Source organism: Sphaeramia orbicularis, chromosome 12 (genome assembly GCF_902148855.1).
Source record: "Sphaeramia orbicularis chromosome 12, fSphaOr1.1, whole genome shotgun sequence".
Lineage (NCBI taxonomy): Eukaryota > Metazoa > Chordata > Actinopteri > Kurtiformes > Apogonidae > Sphaeramia > Sphaeramia orbicularis.
This window is the reverse complement of record NC_043968.1, coordinates 6,670,901-6,697,537: the sequence shown is the minus strand read 5'-3', so window position 1 is coordinate 6,697,537 and position 26,637 is coordinate 6,670,901. Positions and strand designations below refer to the sequence as shown.

At 34.3% G+C, this 26,637-nt stretch overlaps 1 protein-coding gene across 2 annotated transcripts; it reads right to left on the bottom strand.

Annotated features, from left to right (window-relative positions):
• Window positions 1-7,146: 7,146 nt before the first annotated feature.
• LOC115429178 (glutamine synthetase-like) lies at window positions 7,147-24,238 on the bottom strand. Of its 2 annotated transcripts, none has more exons than XM_030148432.1 (7): window positions 24,167-24,238; window positions 21,080-21,321; window positions 19,169-19,330; window positions 17,699-17,845; window positions 14,361-14,488; window positions 9,224-9,423; window positions 7,147-7,651 (listed from the first exon to the last, which is right to left on the bottom strand). In XM_030148432.1, exons 2-7 carry the CDS (start codon window positions 21,246-21,248, stop codon window positions 7,342-7,344), a joined length of 1,116 nt encoding a protein of 371 aa, XP_030004292.1. In that variant the 5' UTR covers window positions 21,249-21,321; window positions 24,167-24,238; the 3' UTR covers window positions 7,147-7,341. The 2 variants fall into 2 exon arrangements, with proteins under 2 accessions (XP_030004292.1, XP_030004293.1); XM_030148433.1 differs by having other exon boundaries at window positions 21,080-21,254; window positions 24,167-24,223.
• Between the last annotated feature and the right edge of the window lie 2,399 nt (window positions 24,239-26,637).

Below are 26,637 nucleotides of genomic sequence, written 5' to 3'. Positions count from 1 at the left end.
TAAACTTACTTTGAATGAATGTCGTGGAGCTGGAAGTAGGATTTTGAACTCTGAGTTACAGTGGAGGTGTTGAAAGGAAAGCATTCCTTTAAGATACCTTAAAGTTACATTTAAGAACAGAAGTAGATTAAATACAAGGTAATCACAATATTCCTAATGATAACAGGTAAATATATTTTATATATTTTGCTGTCATAATAGGTGATCCACTAAAACACAAGGTAGTTTCTTGAGAGGAAAACTGAAAAGAAAAAGTACCATCATTTACATATTTCATTTATTTTATTTATTTCATCATCATTTATTAAAGTGGTTCAGAATGTTTGTGGTGAAATGGCTGCTGTTTGTCCAGGTTATTATGTCCTTGACATATTATTAGTCCTATACAGGTTTGTTACTTTGCAAAAAAAAAAAAAAAGGAAGCTTGTTGCTTCACTCGTTTGCATTTCTCTGATTTACCATCACAGGGACTTTCCACATGCAAATCATTTTCTACATAACTGAACTTTAGGTACAAATTTGCATAGAGGTTCCTTTTTATTCTCCGCCTGATGCTTCACAAATTATGCTTTTCATGTCAGTTGAAATCTGTTGGCAACCAGATGAAAGCTCTCAAGTTACATCATTACAATATGAACAATGTTTGAAACAGGATAAAACAAAAGCACTGTTCTTTAGGCTACGTCTAATTCCTGCAAAGTGACTTGACTATTTTAACCTCCTCAGACCCAGGAAATGTCAGCAAAGTACCAGCTTTTTTTGTTTTTTATTAAATCAGTGCCGATATTAGAAACATCCTGATGCAACAGTTTTTTCAGATGCAGTTTTTAAATTTTTTCTGGAACGTCTTTTGTGGTGGACAGTTTTCTTTCTTTCTTTTTTTTTTTTTTGTATAAAGTTGTGCAACTCTTGTCCATAAATGTGGACAGAAAACCCACAGCTGGGTCTGAGAAGGTTAACAATAAATCACTTTGTTTATGATATGAATGTTATGAAGGTGCAGAAACGTCCAAATGGGTCATATCTGATGACCATGAAAAGATGAAGAACTGTATTTTACACCAATTATTGACATGTATTGATAGGATCAACAGGTATTAAACGGTTCAGATCAGTGGATGGTTTAGGTCGGTGATGGATGTTTGGGTCTTTATGGGTTCAGTAGTAGTTGAGTTCTGCACAACCTTTTACCATTTTTGAAACTTTTTAAAGCTTTAACTAATTTAATTTGTTGCATAAAGTGAGTCAGCACAAACACATGGACAGCAGTTAATTTTCACCTGCCTATTGTTGATATTTTTTCACAGTCTAACATTGTCTGGCTGCATTTCCCATCTTTATGCTCTCTGAATATACTTCCTGTCAGGTTGATTACAGTGAAAAGAAACTGAAAGTAAAACTAAGGCAAGGCAAATTTATCTTGTACAGCACAATTCATACACAGGGCAATTTCACAGTGCTTTACAAAAATGGAAAAGAGGCAGGTTAAAAACACACAATTACAATTAAAACATAATCAATAAAACACAGATAATAATCAATTAAAAGAAAGTAAAAGAGAAGAGGTCAGATGGAACCCTTTCAGTTGTTCTATGCACAGTTGAACAGAGCTGGACTGAAACACTGTTAGAGCAGAGGCCTGAAAGTAGGCATGGAAAGACCAGTTTCTTAACTGGAATAAAAAGTTTTCACAGACAAAACTTAAAACATTTGTAGGTAAACTCACCTTGGTTTTCCACCTGTATTAATAATTCATGGTGTACAAAACCAAAATAACTTTGCACAATATGGGATCTTTATTACACAGTGGTTTTATGAATCATATCTATTGACATGCATTCTTTCATCCAAGCTGTTTAAGAGTCTATAAATTATTGCTTTCCTCATAAAACCCAGAAAAACTCACATTAACACTGAAACTAAACACAAAACTAAACTAAACCCAGCAGATTTATTCACACTGTACTGGTTTTCAACATGTTAACAAGGATTTATCCTCCTCAGACCCAGGAAATGTCAGCAAAGTACCAGCTTTTTTGTTTTTTACTAAACCAGTGCCGATATTGGAAACATCATGATGCAACAGTTTTTTCAGATGCAGGTTTTAAAATTTTTATGGAATGTCTTTTGTGGGGGCAGTTTTCTTTTCTTTCTTTTTTCTTTTTTTTTTTTTTTTGCATAAATTTGTGAAACTCTTGTCCATAAATGTGGACAGAAAACCCACAGCTGGGACTGAGAAAGATAATATGTGTATGTTGAAAAATGTCACATTCATTGTATCACAAATGGTCTTCAGTCCTGCAGTGTCTGTCAATTTGAATGCAAATGAGCTGCTGGACACGCCCCTTTCCTGTCAGTGCCATGGATACTAATTTAATTTAATGCATAAAGTGAGTCAGCACAAACACATGGACAGCAGTTAATTTTCACCTGCATATTGTTGATATTTTTTCACCGTCTGACGTTGTCTCGCTGCATTTCCCATCTTTCCGCTCTCTGAATATACTTCCTGTCAGGTTAATTACAGTGAAAAAAAACTGAAAATAAAAGTAGGCATGAAAAGACCAGTTTCTTGACTGGAATAGAAAGGTTTTCACAAAGGCAGAACTTAAAACATTTACAGGTAAACTCAGCTTGGTTTTTCACCAGTATTAATAGTTCATGGTGTACAAAACTAAAATAACTTTGCACAATATGGGATCTTTATTGCACAATGGTTTTATGAATCATATCTGTTGAGATGCATTCTTTCATCCAAGCTGTTTAAGAGTCTATAAATTATTGCTTTCCTCATAAAACCCAGAAAAATTCACATTAACACTGAAACAAAATAGAAACTAAACTAAAACCAGCAGATTTCTTCACACTGTACTTGTTTTCAACATGTTAACAAGGGTTTAATATACTGTATGTATGTTAAAAAATATTTACATTCATTGTACTATGATTGGTCTTCAGTCCTGAAGTGTCCGTCACTTTGAATGCAAATGAGCTGCTGGACACGCCCCTTTCCTGTCAGTGCCATGGATACCATCATTTAGAAACACTGCTAAAGTTCCAGGATGGTTTTATCGGTTCTTGTCACTTGTTTTAAGCTCAGTCATCTCAAAAGTGGTTCTAACTTTGTCTCTTAAATAATTAAACATAATTTGTAAAGCCTCCAGACTGGTTATGTTATTAAAAAAAAGGTGCCTTATTTGTCCTAACATGTCCACTTTAAAATTAAAATAAAATTTAGCAAGTTGTAATTACTCTTATACTGTATGTATTCATAATTAACCCATAAAGACACAATGATATTTTTGCCTCAGTTCCCAAATAAATTTTTCTCTACATTTAACCTTTCATTAGTCATTTATCTCCATTTATTATAATATTATACTTTGTATTTTGTGTTTTTTCAGTAAACATCATGTATTTCCCTATATTTTAATTCACTGATTATGTAGATAGTCATAAAAACTCAGATTAAAGTTGAAGGTTATTATATTAGAAACAGAGAAAACTGAAGAAAAAGTGACTTTTTAAGCAAAGATATCATTAACTGAACACAAAAACAGGTGTGTCCATCCACTGTCATTGATCCAACTCATGGGTTTGACTGGTGAATCAGTGTTGTAGATGATGACGGTGTTTCCATGGTAACTACAGAGCCTCTGAACATCCAAATATGGTCATATCTGATGACCATGAAAAGATGAATAGCTGTATTTTACACCAATTATTTACATGCATTGATAGAATTAATGGATCAGCAGGTATTAAACAGTTTAGATCAGCAGATGCTTTTGGTCACCGGTGGCTGTTTGGGTCTTTATGGGTTAAATTAGAATCACACTGATATAAACAACCAAACTAAAAGACTGAATAAAAATAAAAAGTAATGAGAACTTCAAAACTATAAACATCTCCTTCCTTTCTGAATGTGTAGCATCAGCGTTAGTGCTTTCAGGAAGTTTCCAAACCACCACACCCACTTTAACGGCACTGATGTTGAATTCATCACCAGCAGCTTCTCATATTTAACTGTATTTTATTGCACATTCGACTCTGCTGCACTTTGAAGTAATTTATTGCATTTACTCTTTTGTATTAGATGCACAAATGTCAGTGTCGGCTTGTTTATTTCACACATAGGCCTTCAGTGGTGTTCTATCAGCCCTAACCCACCTTTGAACCCATATAGATCCAGTGCTACTGTTGTGGCAGTTCCCAAATGGATTTTTCTCACTATTTAACCTTTCTTAAGAAAAAATGGTAAATGGACTGAACTTATATAGCGCATTTTCTACACCTTCATGGTGCCCAAAGCGCTTTACAAGTGAATTATTACCATTTGTTACACTATCATCCTCTGTATTTTGCATTTTTCTCAATGAAAATCAGGTATTTCCTATATTCCTATATATAGTTTGCAATACTATGTTGCAAAAAAAAAAAAAGTTAATTTCAGAGGACGTTTAGTCTATATAATGTATATTATTGTGGACAGAGACAGAAATTTGACCAAACTGATGAAAATACACTTGGACACACTCCACCAATTTCATTTCATTCCAAAAAAACATGTAGGAGTCATGCAGGGATATTCTTCCACTGGTGTCTGCAAATGAGACAGATGTTTCCATGGCAACAGACAAACACCCCGGTTGCTGAGTTACAGTATCTGTATCCATGGAAATCAGGAATGTGGTGACATGTGATCCGGTTTTTAGCCCATCTCCCATCCTGTCCTGGTGTTGTGCGCTGGTGTGGGAGTGTCCTTCAGCTCCGATCATGAGTCACGTTCACACCATCAGGCTCAAAGTGAGAGGATCATGTGTCAGGAAGGAACCGGATGAGACGGTAACGCCATATGGCAGCCGCCATCAGCCAGGTGAAAACAGGCCAGAAATAAAAGCATGATGACAGCCAGGCCCTGTCTGTCTGCTCTGTCTGAGTACGGCTCATGTCTGCGGGATTTCACTGTTTAAAACAGGTTCTTTTAGAACAGATGAATCTGCACTGACACTGTGACCTTCTGTCTGTCTGCCTGCCTGTGTGTCTGTCTGTGTGTCTGTCTGTGTGTCTGTCTGTCAGGTATCTGTCTGTCTGAATTGCACAGTCATGGTGACAGACAGACAGACTCAGCTCTGTGGCTCCACCTGCTGGACACTTATCAGAATACTTCAAGTGATAAAAGTGGTTCATCATTTTTTACAGTAAAAAAAACTCCAGCATAAAAGTACTTTCACATCTGGAGCCACAGCGTCCATTTCCTCCAAATAATAAAATTTTATCTTTTAATTCTACTGTCTTTTTAATCTAACATATTCTTCGCTGCTTATACTCTGCATTTATTTCTTCATTGATAATTAATGTGCTATGACTGTTTTTGTGGTGCAGTGACCGCATTTAACATTTTGAATTTACCTTTGGGGATTAATCTATCTATCTATCTATCTATCTATCTATCTATCTATCTATCTATCTATCTATCTATCTATCTATCTATCTATCTATCTATCTATCTATCTATCTATCTCTCTATCTCTCTCTCTCTCTCTCTCTCTCTCTCTCTCTCTCTCTCTCTCTCTCTCTCTCTCTCTCTCTCTCAAAGAACCAGCGAAGGCAGATTTCAAACTATTACAGAGACATTTTTTTAACGTGACCCTCCACACACACACACACACACACACACACACACAAATGCAAGTTTTAATAAATACATGTGAATATTTTAACAGGTATGGACTAAGTACAGCTGCCTGTCTGCACATGAACAGTACAAAATAAAAACAACAGCAACAGAGGCTCAAACACAGGCTCAAACTCATTTTAGTTCAGTTCCACATTCAGTCCAATATGATCTCCAGTGTACGGTGGCCCAGAGGTGCAACAGCCCAAAAAATTTCCACTATAAGAAAAAAACGAGAACAGCCCAAAAAATTATCCACTGGCCCAAAAAAAATATCCACTATAAGAAAAAAAATGAAAACAGCCCCAAAAATTTTCCATTGTAAGAAAAAAACAAGAAGACCCCAAAAAATTATCCACTATAAGAAAAAAAAGAGAACAGTCCAAAAAATTTTCCACTATAAGAAAAAAAAATTATCCATTAGCCCAAAAAAATTATCTTAAAAATTTTCAGTCTATACTTTTATTTTTTGTGGTGGGCTCAATTTTAAAGCAAGAGACCTTTTGGGTAAACAGCACCAACTTAATTGGAAAGGCGGATGATGTTTTTTTTTTTTATTTTACAGTGGATAATTTTTTGGGCTGTTCTCTTTTTTTCTTACAGTGGATAATTTTTTGGGCTGTTCTCTTTTTTTCTTATAGTGGATAATTTTTTGATCTGTTCTCTTTTTTTTCTTTTAGTGGATAATTTTTTGACCTGTTCTCTTTTTTTTCTTATAGTGGATAATTTTTTGGGCTGTTCTCTTTTTTTTCTTATAGTGGATAATTTTTTGATCTGTTCTCTTTTTTTTCTTTTAGTGGATAATTTTTTGACCTGTTCTCTTTTTTTTCTTATAGTGGATAATTTTTTGGGCTGTTCTCTTTTTTTTCTTATAGTGGATAATTTTTTGATCTGTTCTCTTTTTTTTTCTTATAGTGGATAATTTTTTTGGTCTGTTCTCTTGTTTTTCTTTTAGTGGATAATTTTTTGGCCAGTTCTTTTTTTTTTTTTTCTTATATGTATAATTCTTTGGGCTGTTGCACCTCGGGGCCACTGCACCAGTGGGCCGAACCAGTAAAATAATACCAGTGAAAAAAGTCAAATTCAATTACGATAATGTTAACATCTACAAAAATCTGAATAAAATGAACAACTGGAAACATCTTAAGAAAAAAAAGTACAATTTTAACAATATTCTGCCTCAGATTATCAGTTTATCATTTCCACATGTGCATTAAAACTTATATTACAATTACAAATACACTAAACATTTAATAACAGGCAGAATATCGGTACAATTGCATTTAGTTATCTTAAGACATTTCAGGTTAGTCCCATTTTTTGTAAAATAACAGTTTTTTTAATATAAACATTTTCATGTAATTTAACTTTTTTACACTAAAACAAAGATAAAATTTGCTGTTTTCATTATTTATAGGTTCAATATGATCATATTTTACTGGTCTGACCGACTTACGATCTAAGTGGTCTGTATGTGGAATCTGAATTAAAATAATTTTAACATCCTTGCTCGTTAATATCTTCAGTGTAATTTTTGTATTTCATAAATTCATCCCCGGGGCCAGGTTGGACCCTTTTGCAGGCCGTATGTTTGAACCCCTGGACTGAAACTACATGCATATATTTCTGTTTTTTCATAAACTCCTGGGCCTCTGTCTGCTCCTCTACTCTTTTTCCTCGTCCTCCTCTGGAACCAACAGGCAGGTGGTTGCGATGACCCTGGTGACGGCGTAGGGGTCGCAGTTGGCGGCGGGTCGACGGTCCTCGAAGTAGCCCCTCCCATCCTGTCCCACCTGGCGGGGGATGCGGATGCTGGCGCCCCGGTTGGCCACCCCGGCGCTGAAGTCGTGGATGCTGGAGGTTTCGTGGAGGCCGGTGAGACGCCTCATGTTGTCCTTTCCTCCGCGGGGGTCGTACTCCTTTATGTGTTTGTTGTGGTTTTTGCTCAGCTTTTCGATGGCCTCTTCGATAACCCTGAGGTCAGAGGAGGGAAAGGAATCATTTAAACCACAGGTGTCAAACATGCGGCCCGGGGGCCAAAACTGGCCCGCCAAAGGGTCCAGTCTGGCCCATAGGGTGAATTACACTGAAAAAAATTAACCCTTTCATGCATGAATTATGAGAACCTTAGTCAATATTTTTTTCCTGAGTGTTTTTATTCCTCTTTAGGCATGAAAAAAGCAATGCAACTGAAATTGTTTTTATGAACCTATTTTTCATGGAGTTCCAAAAATGTCCACTCAGCGGGACACCATGTGTTTAATTTTTGAAGCAAAGAAACGTGCATTTAAAATTCATCATCAGAAAGTGATATACTGTGTGAAAACTAGGAAACAAAACATTTTTAATGCAGCTAATCTGATGTTTTCTCACATCTTATACTCCAATACTAGTTATTACTCATTTCATGGAGATAATATCCTTCTGAGACCCAGGAAATTGACTATTTTAGCTTTTTTACATTAAAAACTTGTCTTGATTGGAAACTGCATAATGCAACAGTTTTTTCAGATACATTTTAAAAATTATTTTTATTTATTGATTGATTTTTTAAAGGAATATCCTTTGTAATCCAAAGTGTTTTTTAAGTTAAACTGTCAAACTTTTGTCCCCTACAGAGGACAAAATGCATTACTGGGTCTCAGGAGGATATGCAAAAAAAAAAAAAAAAAGAACAAAGAACAACAAAAACTTTTTGTTAATGGAAACTATTAATTGCAGTCTAATAACAATTAGCAGTTAATTTACACTCAAACATGTTAGTGCAGATCAAGTTGATCAACAACAGCACAGTTACAGTAATGGTACAAATGTCAGTGTATTATTATGGGATGGTGCATAAGTGTCCACTGTGTCGGCTGATATGGAACTGAAACAACAAAACCCATGAATATACAAGAGAACAGCTGGAGAAGAACTGACCACTGGAGTGACCACTGGAGTGACCACTGTGCATGAAAGGGTTAACAATCAATGGTGTAAAAATCATTTTAATTCAGGTTCCACATACAGAACAAATAAATCTCAGTGGGGTCAGACCAGGAAAATATGATCACAATAACCTATAAATAATGAAAACTGCAGATTTTACCTTTGTTTTAGTGAAAAAAAGTAAAATTACAAGAAAAAGTTTATATTAATAAATTATCTTTTTACAAAAAATGTGAATAACCTGAAGAAATACGAACAACCTGAAATGTCTTACACTGTAAAAATAAAATAAAATAAAAAAATCTGTAATTGAACAGAATTTTCACTGTTTATTTGACAGATTTTTCCTGTAGTTTTAAGATACAGGAAAATATCAATGAAATGACAAAAATAGACTTTGATTTCACATGTCCTCGTATAATTCACATCCTGGATTGTTCATATCTTCATTACAATTTTTGCATTTCACAAATTTATCTGAGGGGCCAGACTGGACCCTTTGGCGGGCCGGTTCTGGCCCCCGGGCCGCATGTTTGACACCTGTGATCTAGTGCGTCACTGCTCAGTTTTGTGGGGTGGATTCTTTTTTTCTTTGTGGGATGGACTCATACTCACTGCAGTCCTCCTTCCTCCCTCATCTCCCTGGTGCTGACGTTGGTGTGGCAGCCGGCGCCGTTCCAGTTTCCGACCATGGGTTTGGGATCCAGAGTAGCGATCACCCCGAAGTCTTCACAGACACGATGCAGCAGGAAGCGCGCAACCCACAGATGGTCTCCCATGTCTATGCCTTCACAAGGACCCACCTGGAACTCCCACTGAGGGCAGAACACACAGACAGAACATTAGAACCTGCAGAAGAAGCTCCTGTTTTCATAGGTTTCTGTTGTATCCTATTAGAGCAGGTACACTGTAAGTAAAAAAAAAAATCTGTAATTTAACAGAATTTTTACTGTTTATTTTACAGATTTGTCCTGTATTTTTAAGATACAGGAAAATATCCCTTAAATGACAAAAACAGACTGTGATTTTTCATGTCAAATGGAAAATAACATGAAAAACTGTAACTGTGAATTAAAAAAAAAAGTTTAATTTTTTTAAAAGAAATGTTTTCGTTTTTCACAGAAAAATACAGTTAAAATACATTTACAGATGTATCATAATTTCACAAATATTTCTTTTCTATTTATGAGATTAAACTGTTAATTTAAAGTTTAATACTGTAAAAAAACAAAAAAAACAAAAAAACAAAAATAAAACAAGATAAAATTAGTGACAATTAACCGTAAAAGAAGTATTAGTTCTGTCAGTTGAACCAGACTTGTTTGTTAACTGACAAATATCTTGTGTAATTACAGGAGGTTTCACAACAAAAATGTTGAATAAATGTATTTTAGTGAACGTATAACATGTATAAGCACTGATAAACTGTCCAAATACAGTTTTTATCAGTGGATTGAACAACTGAGTCTCATTGAAAATTATTTACATATATATTTATAGGTAATTTGATTGTTTTAATACATGTAAATATTCTTTATTAAACATTAAAAAGTCAAAAAAAAAAAAAAGAGCAAAATCTCATGTAAAGTTAGGGCAAAAAACTGTATTTGAATTAGGGAAAATTACCGTATTTTCATGAGATGGTTATTTTCCGTTATTTTACAGTATTTTTTTCGGCACCCCTGCTGCCAGAATATTACCCTTTTTTGGGGGGGGGTTTAACAGTGTAGTTCTACTGTTACTGCTTTTGCTGTTGTCCTGTTTGATTTGCTCAGGGGCTGGGGGAGGAGGGAAGGGGGTGGGGCTTTTCCTATTTTCATTTTTTGTTGTATCTTATGTTTGTTCTTGAACATTTTTTAAAAATCTATTGAAATATTATTTTAATGTAGATAGTTGAAGTCTTACGTTTAATCACATATCAGTCAGTATAGTTGTCAGGATTCCTTTGTTTCACTGGTTAGTTGTAAAGTTCTCAGGATAGTATTGGGTCACATCTCAGTGAAAATACCAAACTGACAGATTTATGAACGCAGGACTTTGGTTTGACCTTCGGTGCACTTTTAAACACACATGCCCACGTAGGATCGTAAACCACAGGAGAGAAGATGTAAACACACTGTCAGTATAGCAGCGTTTTTCAACCTTGGGGTCGGAACCCCATGTGGGGTCTCCTGGAAATCAAATGAAATTTATAGTAATTGATAGAAAAAAAAAAAAAACATTCTAAAAAAAATCTATGGTGAGTTAACAGAGCCAATCCCAGTCCATAACAGACAAACTGTGGTTGTGAAACTGCAGCACTGTGGTTCTGTTTGTGTCAAATGTTCATTGTGGTCAGTTTCAGATGCTGCAGCTCTTTCATAATTCATAGTTTCAGTTCTTGTTTGTTCAGTATTAATTGTCCTCCTTGTAAATCACAGCTGGACTGACTGGACAGATCCTGACCAAGGAAAATAAAATTCTCCCTTTGTGCAGTAATCTACACCTGGATTTACTGCCTCTGTCCACAATAATAGACATTATATAGACTAAATGTCCTCTAAAACGAACGTTTATTTGCAACATAGTATAGCAAACTATTACATGATCAAAAACAAATTAATTTTAGCAAAAAAAAAAAAAAAAAGTATCTGTTTTGAATGTCTGGGGTCACCAGAAATTTGTGATGTTAAAATGGGGTCAGGAGTAAAAAAGGTTGGAAAGCACTGCAGTAGTTTGTACCAAGAAGTCTTTAAACTGCAATAATTACCCCCTTTTTCAAAAATTGTGCTGTCTTTTTTACTTTTTTATTATTTCTTGTATATGGGTCTATTCACGCGCCTATTGACTTTGACTCAAAAAATTAGAATTGAGATAATGATTTCAAACTTTTTGTAGTTCAATAGTATAAGATCTTAAGTTTCTAAATCCATTAAAATTTTTGTCAAAAAAAAAAGGATTTTCAAGAAAATTACAGAACTTTTTATATGAACTAAATTCAGTTCCTTGGAAAGTTCTCTAAGAATGAATAATAACAGAACTTATCATTGCTATAATTTGAAATCTCAATCATATATTCCTATTTTCATTATAATTTTATGACCTTTTAAACATCCTTTTATCATTATAAAAATCATTTTGTCTGAAAAATTGGTGTGAATTGCTTTTTTAAGCATTTTAATATCTGATGGTGCTGGTTATGAAGGGAATTTCAGTTTAAAAAAAAAAAAAACATGTTTTTTTTTAATCACTAATTAATCAAATGAGCTAAACCAATGGAAATGTCTAAAAGTAAGCATTTAACCCTCTGCTTAAGCATGGCTTCATTGGAATTGAACCCTTTCATGCATAGTGTTCACTCCAGATATTCTACTGATGTTTTTTTGTATATTCACAGATTTTGTTGTAGTTCCAGATCAGCCGACACAGTGGACGCTCATGCACCATCCCATAATAATACACTGACATTCAGACCAGTACTGTAACTTTGCTGTTCTTGATAAACCTGATCTGCACGAACATGTTTGAGTGGAAATCAGTTGCTAATTGTTATTAGGCTATAATTAACAGTTTTCATAAACAGAAAGTTGTTTTTTTTTGGAATATTATCTCCATGAAGTGAGTCATAACTAGTATTAGAGTGTGTTAAAATGTGACAAAACATCAGATTAGCTGCATTACAAATGTATTTTATTTTATAGTTTTCACGCAGTATATCACTTTCTGTCGATGGGTTTTAAATACATGTTTTTGTTGCTTCAGAAATTAAACAGTGGACATTTTTGTAAGTTGAAAAATAGGTTCTTTAAAAAAAAAAAAATTCAATTGTATTGTGTTTTTCATGCCTAAAAAGGAATAAAAACGATCAGAAAAAAATCTTGGCAGAGGTTCTCATTATTCATGCATGAAAAGGTTAAGATTATTTTGTCACTAATCTAAAAAAAAAAGATTTATGTTTTTTTCCCTACATAACCAAAAATAGGTCTCGACAGGAAATAGCTAGCATGTGAGGGATTTTTTCCTTTCACTTGCTATAGTTTATCGTCTGTAATGTTTGACAGTATTGTATTAGCTGCATTAAAAAAAAAATTTATTTTATTTATTTATAGTTTTCACAGTATATCACTTTCTGTCGATAGGTTTTAATGTCTGTAATGTTTGACTGTATTATTGTGGTACTTATTAAAGTTTTTTTCTCAAATACATGTTTTTTTTTGCTTCAGAAATTAAACAGTGGACATTTTTATAACTGGAAAAATAGATGCTTTAAAAAAAAAAAAAAAAAAAAGCAATTACATTGTGTTTTTCATGCCTAAAAAGGAATAAAAACAATCAGAAAAAAATCTTGGCAGAGGTTCTCATAATTCATGCATGAAAGGGTTAAGATTATTTCATCACTAATCTAAAAAACAGATTTATTTTTTCCCAACATAACCAAAAATAGGTCTCAACATGAAATACTGTTGCTGGCATGTGAAGGATTTTTTCCTTTCACTTGCTATAGTTTATCGCCTGTAATGTTTGACTGTCTTGTTGTGGTTCTTATTTAAGTTTTTTTTTCTTTTTTAACTCTGTAGAACAGGAGTGTCAGACTCTTTTTAGTTCAGTTCCACATTCAGCCAAATTTGATCTGCAGTGGGCCGGACCAGTAAAATAATAACAGAATAATATAGAAATAATGTCAATTCCAAACATTCCTCTATGTTTTAGAGCGAAAAAAGTAAAATTATGCAATGAAAATGTTTACATCGACCAGCTATCCTTTAAAACAATGTGAATAACATGAACAAACTGAAATTTCTTAAGAAAACTAAGTGTAATTTTAACAAAATTATATCTCAGTTTATCATTTAAACGTGTAAATTACAACGTGCAGATCACAGTGGATCAACAAATACACAAAAGATTTAATAACAGGCAGAATATTGTTAAAATTACACTTCAGACATTTTAAAATGTTCATATTTGTTCAGGTTATTCGTGTTTTTGTGAAATGATAGTTTGTTTTAGTGTAAATACAGTAAAATGACATGAAAATATTTACATTTACAAGGACAAAAATGTGGAGTTGTGATCATTTATAGGTTATTCTGATAGTATTTGACTGATCTCACCCACTGGAGATTAAACTGGTCTGTATGTGGAACCTGAACTAAAATAATTAATGTTTTCAGTGTAATTTTTGCTTTTCACAAATTCATTCCAGGGCCGGACTGGACCCTTTGGTGGGCCAGATTTGGCCCCCGGGCCGCATGTTTGACACCTGTGCTGTAGAACATGTCAGAGGAGTGTATTTCCTGTCACCAGGTGTTTGTACCTGAGAAAACATGATACTAACAATCTAGAATTTATTGTAAATTTATTCATATTATTTGGAAAATTTCATATACATAAAAACAAATATACTAAAACACACCCACATTTTAAAATCTTCCTATTAGAATTTGAAAATTATATCAAATCTTTAGAATTCATATAAAATTTAAAAAAGCACTAACACATTGGCTATTTATGAACAATTTTTCAATACTGACTGAACTCTCTGTTGCATTTATTTATTCATATTTGTCAGATTTATTATTTATTTACTTTTTATTATTATTATTATTTGTATTTTATGCTTTGTATTTTTAAATCTGTGCATTATTTTCTTAAACTTATATGTGCAAATGCTTTTTCTCTTTTGACATCTTGATGTTTGTTTAAAATTTTGTACTGTATACTCAAATGTTGTTAATAAAGTTGTAAAAAAAAAAAAAAAAGGTGTTTGTACCTGAGAGGGCATGACTTCAGCGTTGGTGCCGCAGATCTTCACTCCTGCGTACAGACAGGCCTTGTAGTGACACTCCACGATGTCACGTCCGTAGGCGTTGTCGGCGCCCACGCCACAGTAATACGGACCTAAAAAAAGGGACAGGAAGTGACCGTGTGTTCCAACAGGAATGTAACTTTTACTTTTTACTTTGACTTTAAATAAATACCTTATGTTTATATTTCTTTACAAAATCTTAATTCAACCTCCTACACATTCTTCCAATTGAATAAAGATGTGCATAACATCCATACAAGACATGCCAACTGGCTGCATGTGCCAATGGCCCTCCCCCCAATGGGGGGGGGGGGGGGGGGGGGGGTCGGCTATGGAACAGTTCTATTCAAATCACATCTCAGTCTACTTCATTTAGTTTAAGTTTAGTCATAGGACAGATCTGATTCAACAAATTTAAATATTTCTCTTACACACACTCTCTCACCCTGACACACACTTACAGACTCTTTTTCTTTTATTCCCTGTTTATATTTTTGTTGTTCTTTGTATATTATTGTTTTATTCCTATTGTCTCTCTGTAAACTAATGCTGTAATGAGGTCAGATTAATTTTGTAAGCCCACCGGGGTTTTCTGATCTAACCTGCACAGTTTGTTTCTTTGTTTGTCTTAATGTTTGATTTGTTGTTGTGCAAAAATAAATAAATAAATAAATAAATAAATAAATAAATAAATAACTGCTGAGTAATACATGCTTGTAATTCAATCAGGAACATATTCCTTTAAAACTAATGACTTACTTCTATTTTACAGTTGTTAACACTTTCAAATAAGACACACTTTGTGCTGATGAATGCACCACTGTGACCATGATTAAGGCAGGGCAGGTTTATTTCTAGACCACATTTCAGGAATAAGACAATTTGCGGTGGATGTCTTACCCACCTAAACCTTGTGTTGGTATTTTTTGTTATTTCATGAGTTGTTGTTTCTGAAGTTACAGTTAATAATTACAGCACATGGTTTAGATTCAGTATTTTATTTAAACATTCTAATGTGGGTGCACACGTATTAAATATGTTTGAATTATTTACTTATGTTTGTTCTTGAGTTTCCAGACAAAAGACCAGATGAAGGGGCTTGGCTGCTGATGTGATATTCACGAACAAATCAATTCTTTTGAACAGCTCTTTGAAACGAACGATAGGAACCGAGTCTTTGTAAAGAGCCGTTCATTTTTTTTATTTTTTTTTTAAGGAGGGGGTGTCCAGTTGCCTGTCAGTTTAGCGTCACTGGGGAAGGATTGGCTTTATATACAGAGTAGAAGTGAGAGAACTCCTGATGTGGTGTCATTTTGATAAATACATTAGAGATATCAGGTATTTTGCAGTTTTACATGAAGTATTTTATTTGTACTACAGTTTTTTAGGTATTTCAGTACTGGAACTGCAGTGATTAATCACTGTTGTGTTTTGTGCAAATGTTTCTGTATGTTTACACACACTTATTGTTCTTGTTTTGAGGAGAATAAAATGTTATTTCATAAGAAAATGTTTTATTTTCTTCTTCATTTTTATTCTACAGACTAGTCCACAGAATGTACTGGGATGTTTTTGGTCCAGTTCCATCATTTGTCTAATGTCACCTCTCATGTCATGGATTTAACCCACACATTTGAACTAACGATTCTTTTTTACAGTAAGATAATATTTACTGCTGCGCCAATTAAACACCTTTAAAATGTAATGTCAATCATCACATGTAGCCTATTTAGTCATTCAAACATTGGTGTTTCAAAATGATGCAAAAAACATAAAAGAGCCAGTCTGTTGAACGACTCTTTTCAGTGAACGACTCCTGATTTGAACGACTCCCCTCAAAGATCCAACAGTCCCATCACTAGGCTTGTCTAGCATTTAAGAAGCTGGAAGGAACTATTACCGCAAGACTGGGGGGGGCACTTTGTTTCTTTGTGTTAATTTAGTTGTTTAAATTCTTGGTTTAAATCACATTAGTTTCACACAGTTAGTATTTTGTGTCTAGTTATGATTATTTGTTGGTTTTTTTTATGTTATTTTGACTCAGTTAATGGTTTGGTTTCATTTCTTAGTGTAATATCTCCCCCTTGTGTTTGGTTTGGGTCAGTCCACTTCTGTTTCAGCCCACCTCGGTTCTGCGTCTGCTTAGGTCAGTTTTTGTTCTGTTACAGTTTGGGTTAGTTGACCTCAGTTGGGCTCATCTTTGTTCATTTTGTTAATTGACTTTTTTTTTTTGGAGCTTGTGTTAACTTTTTTTAACTTCATTAAATTATCATTTTTCCTAATTTTACCACCTTTGTCCTGGTCCTTATGTTTGGTCCTCTACAATAACATTTTCAAATAAGATACACTTTGTACTGATGAATGTACCACTGTGACTATGATTAAGGCGAGGCAGGTTTATTTCTATAGCACATTTCATGTACAAGACAATTCAAAGTGCTTTACATAAAATATTAAAAGCATTACAGCAGGGAAGCACTAAAAAGTACAGGCAGGTCAGTGAAAATAAAACAAATCCAAAATCCATAAGTTAAGTTATTTCACTTCATGCTTTTATAAAGTTTCTCTATTCTTTCCTTATACAACCTCTTAGACTGAAAAATATTTGTACAGCTCTTCTCTTCTATTGCCACAGAATTCTACATCCTGACACCCACAACACAAATTCACATTTTCTTTACATTAGTCTGAACCCTTTGCTGTTTAAAATTAAACCTCCGTCTGTGTTCTCCATCCTGTGATAATAAAACAAACTAGAAGCACTCGGAGAGCACAGACCTCTGCCAAGGCTGATCAGTGCCCCCCCCCCCGATCACCACCAAAATTTAATCATTTCTTCCTTATCCCATTTCCAACAAACCCTGAAAATTTCATCAAAATCTGTCCATAACTTTTTGAGTTATGTTGCACACTAATGGACAGACAAACAAACAGACAAACAAACCCTGGCAAAAACATGACCTCCTTGGCGGAGGTAATAATCTCTGCAAATTTGCAGCAAAAGTCCGATTCTCGCTCTAAACTCAATCAACCATGTCCTTAATTCAGCTAACTGTAAAACTGAAACAATCCTGATTTAATGAACAACTCATTTGTATTTTCCCTGAAATTAACATTAGACATGATTCTTTTTGCTCTTTTCTGTCATGAAAACAATGGATTTATGTTACTCACATATGTAATGTAATATGTAATATGTAATTCATTTCTATCTTTGGGGATCTTGCGTTGTTGCATGAATAAACCTGACCTTAAATATTAACCTTTGACCTGAGAGGGGGCAGACGTGACCTCAGACTCACCCTGGGGTCCTGGGTATCCATTTTTAGGCCAGCCAAAGGGGTGTCGGTCCATGCCCAGCAGTGTGTACTCCTGCTCCATTCCAAACCAAATGCAGCGCTCCCTCACCTCCTCCATCACTTTTTTACATCTGTGTCGATGGTTCGTTTCTAGGAAGGAAAAAAAAACTTGAACTTGAAGAGCCAGGCTGACCCAGACCACAGCAGATAAATACATACGAACCCATCTATAAAAACTAGCGTGGTCCAAAAAAAGAGTTTTCAGATTCTCTGGATTCGAACCCAGCATTTGGTTCCATATCTGGCCAAATTACTTCGGTCCAAATTTTATGCAAATTAATTCATATTTAGAGGTGTCACAGACAGGTGCAGACGGCTCTATATACTCTGACAGAAGCAGCCAAATGAATAAAGCAGATGAGAATAATTTGTAATTTTATTCTCAAAACCAAACTGACACTCGCATAAAAATGTTCCTTAGAAAGTCCAGCAACCACTGTTGGTTTATTGAAATGACCAAAAATGTTCCTGTGTTCTTTGACAACTTGTTGCCAGTACTGTTTGTGATCTGCATTTGTTGTTCGGCTACAGCTGAAGTCTGGAATAAGCTCCGCCCCTCTGTCAGTGACATCATTGACAACTTTAGTGGAATGCCCAGTTTTCTCCTCCTTCTGAAAGTCTGCATCATCAGCCCAGTCTACTGGAGGAACTGTTCAGAATGTTTGTGGCAGATCCAAAGGTTCATGAAAAAAATAAAGGAAGGTCCGCACAGCCTGTGAGCTCCCAAACCATCTATTCTGTTACGAGACGTTTGAGTCTGATGAAGGGCCTCGGCCCGAAACGTCACGTAACAGAAAAAATGGTTTGGGAGCTCACAGGTTGTGCGGACCTTCCTTTATTTTTTCATGGTTAATTTTTTTGGGATCCTGCACACCTCCTATTTTTGGATGTGTGTCGTTCACCTAGATCCAGAGGTTCAAACAGACGCATGGTGCTGGTGGGGACAAAAGCCCTGACCTGCTTCCCTTCACAATCTGATGGATTAAGGACATCCCAACGCTTTAGTGGAACCCAAAGAACCTGCATTTAACATCATGTTGTCCACCATCAGCTGCTTCTGCTCTGGTGTCACACTGGAGTCACAGAATGGACCACAAGCAGTTCTACACTCCAGTCCCACAGATGTGGGCGGAGTTACTTCATCCATGTATTTCTAGCTGAATCCCTCAAACCTTGGTTTTGATAGTACTGCTCTTCTCTTACAGCTCAGCTTGTTTATGCTGAAAATGAACAATTAGTCCATTTCCAGGAAACTTCCAGCAACGTGTGCAACCTCCAAAACATCTCCTCTTTCTTCCAAATTTTTTCCTAAATCATCTTTTGAATGACAAAACCTAATGCAGGGTTCTAACTGAGGTTATCGGAAACTGTATTTTTCCCAGGATTGTTGGACCAGCCTAGTAAAAAGTGTACCTGCAGGGAGGCGGTTGTATTTGAGCACCTCACACAGGACCAGTTTGTTTGGGTCCAGGGTGAACGGGTCTCTGAACATGGCCACTGGGATCAGGTACATGTCACTGTTGGAACCCTCAGCCTGGTACGTACTGGAACCGTCAAAGTTCCACTCTGGGATATCTGTCGACAAACACAGCACACAGCGGATCATACCTGACATTCCTTCTTTTGTTCACATGCTTTTGCTGTAACTGATGGAACCATTTGATACTGGTACTGTTAAAGGAACTAAAATAGAACCAGTGTCCCTGTACGTCAGCGTCATGTTCTTTTAAGAATCACAGAGAGCACAGGTGTCAAACATGTGGCCCAGGGACCAAATCCGGCCCACCAAAGGGTCCAATCTGGCCCCTGAGATGAATTTGTGAAATACAAAAATTACATTGAAGATATAAACAGTCAAGGATGTTCGAATAATTTGAGGTCAATTCAATTTAAAAATGATCAGACCAGTAAAACACTATCATAGTAACCTATAAATAATCAAAACTGTAATTTTTTCTTTGTGTTTTAGTGTAAAAAAAAAAAAAAAGTAAAAATACACAAATGTTTACATTTACAGACTAGCCTTTTATTAAAAAAAAAAAAAAAAACGTGAATAACCTGAAATTTCTTGAGAGAAGTATGTAGAATTTTAATAATATTCTACCTGTTTAATGTTTTGTGTATTTTTAGATCCACTGTGATCTGTAAGTTGTATAAATGATACATTAAGGCACAAAATTGTTAATATTGCACTTATTTTACTTAAGAATGTTCAGGTTGTTCATATTTGTTCATGTTAAGTTTGAGTACAATTCCTAGATGTAAACATTTCCATTACGGAATTTTACTTTTTTCACTCAAAAGTTCTTATCCTTTTATTTATATTATTTTACTGGTCTGGCCCACTTTAGATCATATTAGGCTGAATGTGGAACTGAACTAAAATGAGTTTGCCAGTCCTGATATAGAGCAAGGGTGTCAAACTTATTTCAGTTCAGTTCCATATTCAGCCCAATTTGATCTGCAGCGGGCCAGACCAGTAAAATAATGACTTCATAACCTATAAATAATGACAAATCCAAGTTTTTCTTTTAGTTTTACTACAACAAACCCTCAATTAAATTATAAAAATACTTAAATTTTACAAAAAAGATGTGAATAACCTGAAAAAACAGAAATTTCATTTGAAAAATTAGTGCAATTTTAACAATATTCTGCCTCGACTTATTATTTCTACATGTACATTATTCACAGTGTTCCATAAACATTTGGTAACAGACAGAATATTGTTCAAATTTTGGAGTTTGGAACTAAAATTTGAACATAATCTACAATATTCCATCTGTTATTCTGAACACAACTGCAGATCCCAGTGGATCCATAAATGCACCAAACATTTAGGAACAGGCAGAATATTGTTCAAATCGCACATTTCAGGTTGTTCATCTGAGTTTTTATTTATGCATTTATTTGCACTTTATTGTGAAAGAATTGTTTTGTAAATGTAAATATTTTCACAGTGTAATGGGATTTTTTTTTCACTTAAATTTTTTCCACATAATTTTTCCACAAAGAAAATTTGTAGTTGTCATTATTTCTGGGTTATTGTGTTGTTCTTTTGACTGTAGATCACATTGGTCTGTATGTGGAACCTGAACCAAAAGGATTTGTTCAACCTGGACTGTTCAGGTTCATTTTGGCACTTTCATCCTGCAGGGCCGCAGTGGAACCTTTGACGGACCAGATTTGGGCCCTGGGATGCATGTTTGACACCTGTGTTCTATAGTCTTGTATTGTATTGTATTGTATTGTATTCTATTCTATTCTATTCTATTCTATTCTACTGAACAGACTCCCTGGTTGCTGATCTGGTCTGGTTTGTACCTTCTACGGTCTGGGGTTCACAGTCCAGGGTCCGGGTCTTGTTGCGAAGCCCCTCTCCGGTGCCGTCGATCCAGATGTAGGTCACCTGACACTTGTCCCTTTGTGGCAGGTTCAGGTACTGCTGACGAACGGCCTTGTTCAGGCAGGAACTGTCGGACACCGAGCCCATGTTCACCTTCGTCCACAGGGAAGATGACGATGACAACGATGATGAGGATGAGTTTATTTCAGTGTCGTTTCGTCTGCAGGTAGTTTTATACATGTTTATTCATTCTTTCTTTAGTGGGGCCATTAAAACCACAGTCGTACAGTCAGTGTTACAAAAACACGCATCATTTAGCAAAATATTGGACTGACTTATTTTACTGTTGATGCAACTTTCAGTAAAAAAAATATACATTTTTGTAATAATTTTATGTTTGAATAATTCAACCACAGTTGGTGATTATCAAGACTTTTTTTTTGTTTGTTTTTTTAATATTTTAGAATTCTAATCATGTATTAAACCTTATTTTGAGTTTAATGAAGTGTCACAGTTTCATGAATTATCAGAACCTTAGTCAATATTTTTTTCTTGAGTGTTTTTATTCCTCTTTAGGCATGAAAAAAACAATGCAAATTAATTTTTTTAAGGAACCTATTTTTAGTGGAGTCACAAAAATGTCCACTCAGCTGGACACCATGCATTTAATTTTTGAAGTAAAGGAACATGTATTTAAAACTCATCATCAGAAAGTGATATACTGCGTGAAAACTATGAAATAAAAACATTTTTAATGCCGCTAATTGCTAAATCACTAACGTTTTCTCACATTTTATCATACTCTAATGTTAATTACTCATTTCATGGAGATAATACCCTCCTGAGACCCAGGAAATTGACAGTTTTAGCTTTTTTACATTAAAAATTGTCTTGATTGGAAACTGCATAATGCAACAGTTTTTTCAGATACATTTTTAAAATATTTTTTATTGATTGATTGATTTTTTTTTAAATGGAATGTCCTTTGTAATGCACAGCATTTTTTAAGTAAAACTGTCAAACTTTTGTCCCCTACAGAGGACACAATGCATTACTGGGTCTCAGCTGGATATGCAATGTTTCAGACAGCTGTTAATTACAGTCTAATAACAATTAGCAACTGATTTACACTAAAACCTGTCACTGCAGATCAGGTTTATCATGAGCAGCAAAGTTACAATAATTGTATGTATTGCAGTGTTTGGGAGGATGCATCAGAGTCCACTGTGTCGGCTGATATGGAACTAAAACAACTAAACCCATGAATAAACAATAGAACAGCTGGAGAAGAACTGTCCACTGGAGTGACCAGTGTGCATGAAAGGGTTAAAGCAGGAATATTTATTCCAGACAAAGTCAAATGTATTTTAAAAATGTGGTATCTTTTTCTTTTTCAAAAATATGCATCATTTGGTAAAATATTGGATAAAAACAAAGGATTTGCTTAGAATATTTGACTGTTTTTACCAGTTTCAGCCAAGGTACATTTTGTAATTTTTTTAAATATCTGATTAATTCAATCACAGTTGATAATTATGGTGATTAACAAGATTTTTATAATTCTTCATTATGTATTAAATCTTATTTTGAGTTTAATGAAGTGTCACAGTTTCAATTAGTTAAAACAGGAATATTATTTTAGGCAAAGTTGGATGTATTTTCTAAAAATGAAATATGTTTGAATTCTTTTCTCTTCTTTTTCAAAAATATGCATCATTTGGTAATATATTAGATAAAAACAAAGGATTTACTCAGGATATTTTTTACTGTTTTTACCAGCTTCAGCAAAGATACATTTTGTAATATGTTTATGTCTGAATAATTCAATCATAATTGATGATTATCAAGACATTTTTTTTCTGTATTCTTTTATAATTCAAATCACGTATCAATCCTTATTTTGACTTTATAGCAGTTTGAGTTAAAGCAGGAATAATAATTTCAGACAAAGTTAAATGTATTTTCTAAAAATGTGATAATGTGTCTTCCTTCTTGTCTTCTTATTTTTCTTTTCTGTTCTTTTCTTTTCTTTTTTTTTTCTAAAAAATATGCATCATTTGGTAAAATATTGGAAAAAAACAAAGGATTTACTTTGGATATTTGACTGTTTTTTATCAGTTTCAGCAAAGGTACGTTTTGTAATACTTTTATATCTGATTAATTCAATCACAGTTGATAATTATGGTGATTATCAAGATTTTTATAAAACAAGAATATTATTTTAGACAAAGTTAGATAAATTTTCTGTTTTCCTTACTTTTCTTTTCTTTTCTTTTTTTCCTCAGAAGTCAACATTTTCACTTTCTTCTTTTTCACATTCTCTTTTGTTTGACATAGTATTTTAAATTCTTGACCTCTGTCATTTGGCAGATGGAATGTGAGGCTGTTCATCCTACATCTTTTACTGTAGATTTTTTTTTAAAGCAATGAATATTAAGTAAAATAATAAAATACCTGTTTTATTACCTTTTTTTGCCTTGTCTCTCTCTCTCTCTCTCTCTCTCTCTCTCTCTCTTTTTTTTTTAATATAAATATCCTGTTAGTTCTTTGACACATTTAACACAAAAATCATACTAACATCAGTTGTACATGCTTCCTGCTGTTACACAGTGACATTTTTTGTTGAAACCCAGACAATATAAACACAAAAAGAACAAACTAGTATTTTGTGAAATTTTATGTTTCACTTTTATTTTTTTGTATTTTCTTGTGTAATTTAAATTTTTCTTTTCAGTGTGACTGCTTTAACTACGACAAACTATAAAGGAAACTTTCATTTGTAACTTTAATACAGAGTAGTCGATTTAACTTGAATACTATAAATGACAATATTCTCTTTAAAAATAAATTTTTTTATATTGTTGATTTTTTTAACCAAATGACTTTACGTCTGTTTTTGATGAGTTTTAACATTTAACTAATGAGAATGAAGTTTAATTTGACATATTTTAACAGATTTCACAGTTTCAGTGCCTTTAAAAGACCCGTTCATAAGAGTTGGATCAGTTCATTCAAAGAAGACAAAGGAAACGAAACAGCCTTCAGTAAAAAACACATAAACTTACCCTGACTTTAGTGTCGAGGTGAAGCCAGCTGATCTGTCCGTGAACCAGAGTGTGTGTGTGTGTGTGTTTGTGTGTGTGTAATCTGCCTAAACCTGTTCAGGACATTTATAAAGGAATGCAAACGACTGGGCTGATGATGTCACAGGTTCAGACGGAGGCAAGTGTGTGTGTGTGTGTGTGTGTGTATGTGATCATTAGACATAGGTGTGTGTTCATTAGATGTAGGCATGTGTGTGTTCATTAGAAAAAGACGTGTGTGTTCATTAGAAATAGGTGTGTGTGTGTGTGTGTGTGTGTGTGTGTTCATTAGACAGGTGTTTGTGTGTGTGTTTTTACACATAGGTGTGTGTTTGTGTGTGTTCATTAGACATTGGTGTGTGTGTGTTTGTTAGATGTAGGCGTGTGTGTGTTCATTAGAAAAAGACGTGTGTGTTCATTAGAAATAGGTGTGTGTGTGTGTGTGTGTGTGTGTGTGTGTGTGTGTGTGTGTGTGTGTTCATTAGCTGCAGGTATGTGTTTGTGTTCCCATTGCATAAAACATGCTCCTTCTAATAAACACAAACCCATCATTCATCGTATAAACGTGTGTATTTCATGTTGTGAAGTGGTTTAGTGGAATAGAATGGAACAAAATATGAAAGTGTGAAAACATCATAACATTTCAGATTTATTAAAATCTTAAATTCCACAGATATAGATGAACAGGAGTACAACAGTAATAGTTACTGTAATATAATGTATGGAATAGTTTGGAGTTTTTTTTTTCAGTAATTTAATAACATCTATTCTCATTTATGGACTGTATGCATTAGTCAGATAAACTTGGCTTCCTCCTACTGTAAGATAAGATAAGATAAGATAAGATAAGATAAGATAAGATAAGATAAGATAAGATAAGATAAGATAAGATTAGATAAGATAAGATAAGATAATGTCTGCATTTCAGACGTACAGTGATATTTCAGTGCTACGATGAAATCGTTGAACACTGTGTGATTTTTATTCAATTAATTTTTTCATCAGGATCAGAATATTTTATTAATCCCAGCAGTAAATTATTATGCGTTACAGTCGCTTCATTCAAGTAGAATAGAAAGTAACAGGAAAGAAATGATCTACACAACAGAAAAAAAAAAAGAAAAAATACATATATATACATACATACACAACCAAATATACATATTAAAACACTCTATTAACACACAATTAGAACAGGAATTTGTACAATATAATATCATTCTCATCCTCATCATCATCATCCTCATCATCATCATCATCACCACCACCATCATCATCATCATCATCATCATCATCATCATCACCATCACCATCACCATCATCATTTTTATCATCATCACCATCATCATCATCACCACCACCATCATCATCATCATCACCACCATCACCATCATCATCATCATCATCATCATCATCACCATCACCATCATCATCATCATTTTTATCATCATCACCATCATCATCATCACCACCACCATCATCATCATCATCATCATCATCATCATCACCACCATCATCATCATCATCACCATCATCATCATCATCATCATCATCACCATCACCATCATCATCATCATCATCATTTTTATCATCATTACCATCATCACCATCACCATCATCATCATCCCCACCACCATCACCATCATCATCATCATCATCATCATCATCATTTTCATCATCATCATCATCACCTATGGCTGCTCGATTATAGAAAAACAAAAATCACGATTATTTTAGCAATAATTGAAATCACGATTATTAAAAACGATTATTTGTTAACCTTAAAGTTGTTTATTTTTTTCTTGCAAAACAATGTAAAATATACTCTTTAAACATAAATAAAGCTTTTAACCACTAAACCAAAGTATGTTCACTTTTGTACGAAACAAAAAAATCTTTGAATGCAAATCAGTGTACTGTAAATTCAAGTATGTTTCCTTTTGTAAATAAATAGTGCACTGGAATTAAACTGCTATACACTTGCCATAGAACTGTAGCAATAAAAAAAAAAAAAACTCACGTAAAGTGCAAATTATAAATTCAAGTATGTTCAATGTAGTATGAAACATAGTAAATTCAGTGGCGTCCTGTGAGGTTTCAGTTCAGGCCTTCTGTATACATCAGCCATCTAGAATACGTACGTTATTGTTATACGGGTTAGGGTTAGGTTAATACGGGAGTTGCAGCGTAAAGAGATTCGGAGACTGAAGATTGCATTGCGGACGAAGTTGTTTTTATGTGTTTTAGTTTTTCAGAAGATTATGATAACGGTGGCGGTGGTTAAACTTTAAATGGTTAAAAAGGTTTGTTGTGTTAGCGGTCGGTGCGGACACAACTACGAAACACTTTTTGCACATGATGTGTTTTTGCTCTTCGTCTTCTTCATCAAACCCAAAGTGATTCCATACAATTGAATTGGACTTGCCTTTTTGTTTACCAAGCACTTCTGCTGT

Excerpts from the sequence above, each read along its gene's own strand:
- LOC115429178 (XM_030148432.1), bottom strand. The coding sequence starts at position 21,248 with ATGGGCTCGGTGTCCGACAGTTCCTGCCTGAACAAGGCCGTTCGTCAG. Across the intron at positions 19,331-21,079 it reads TGAACCCCAGACCGTAGAAG|ATATCCCAGAGTGGAACTTT; the intron begins GTACAAACCAGA and ends GTTTGTCGACAG. Across the intron at positions 7,652-9,223 it reads AGGGAGGAAGGAGGACTGCA|GGTTATCGAAGAGGCCATCG; the intron begins GTGAGTATGAGT and ends CTCTGACCTCAG.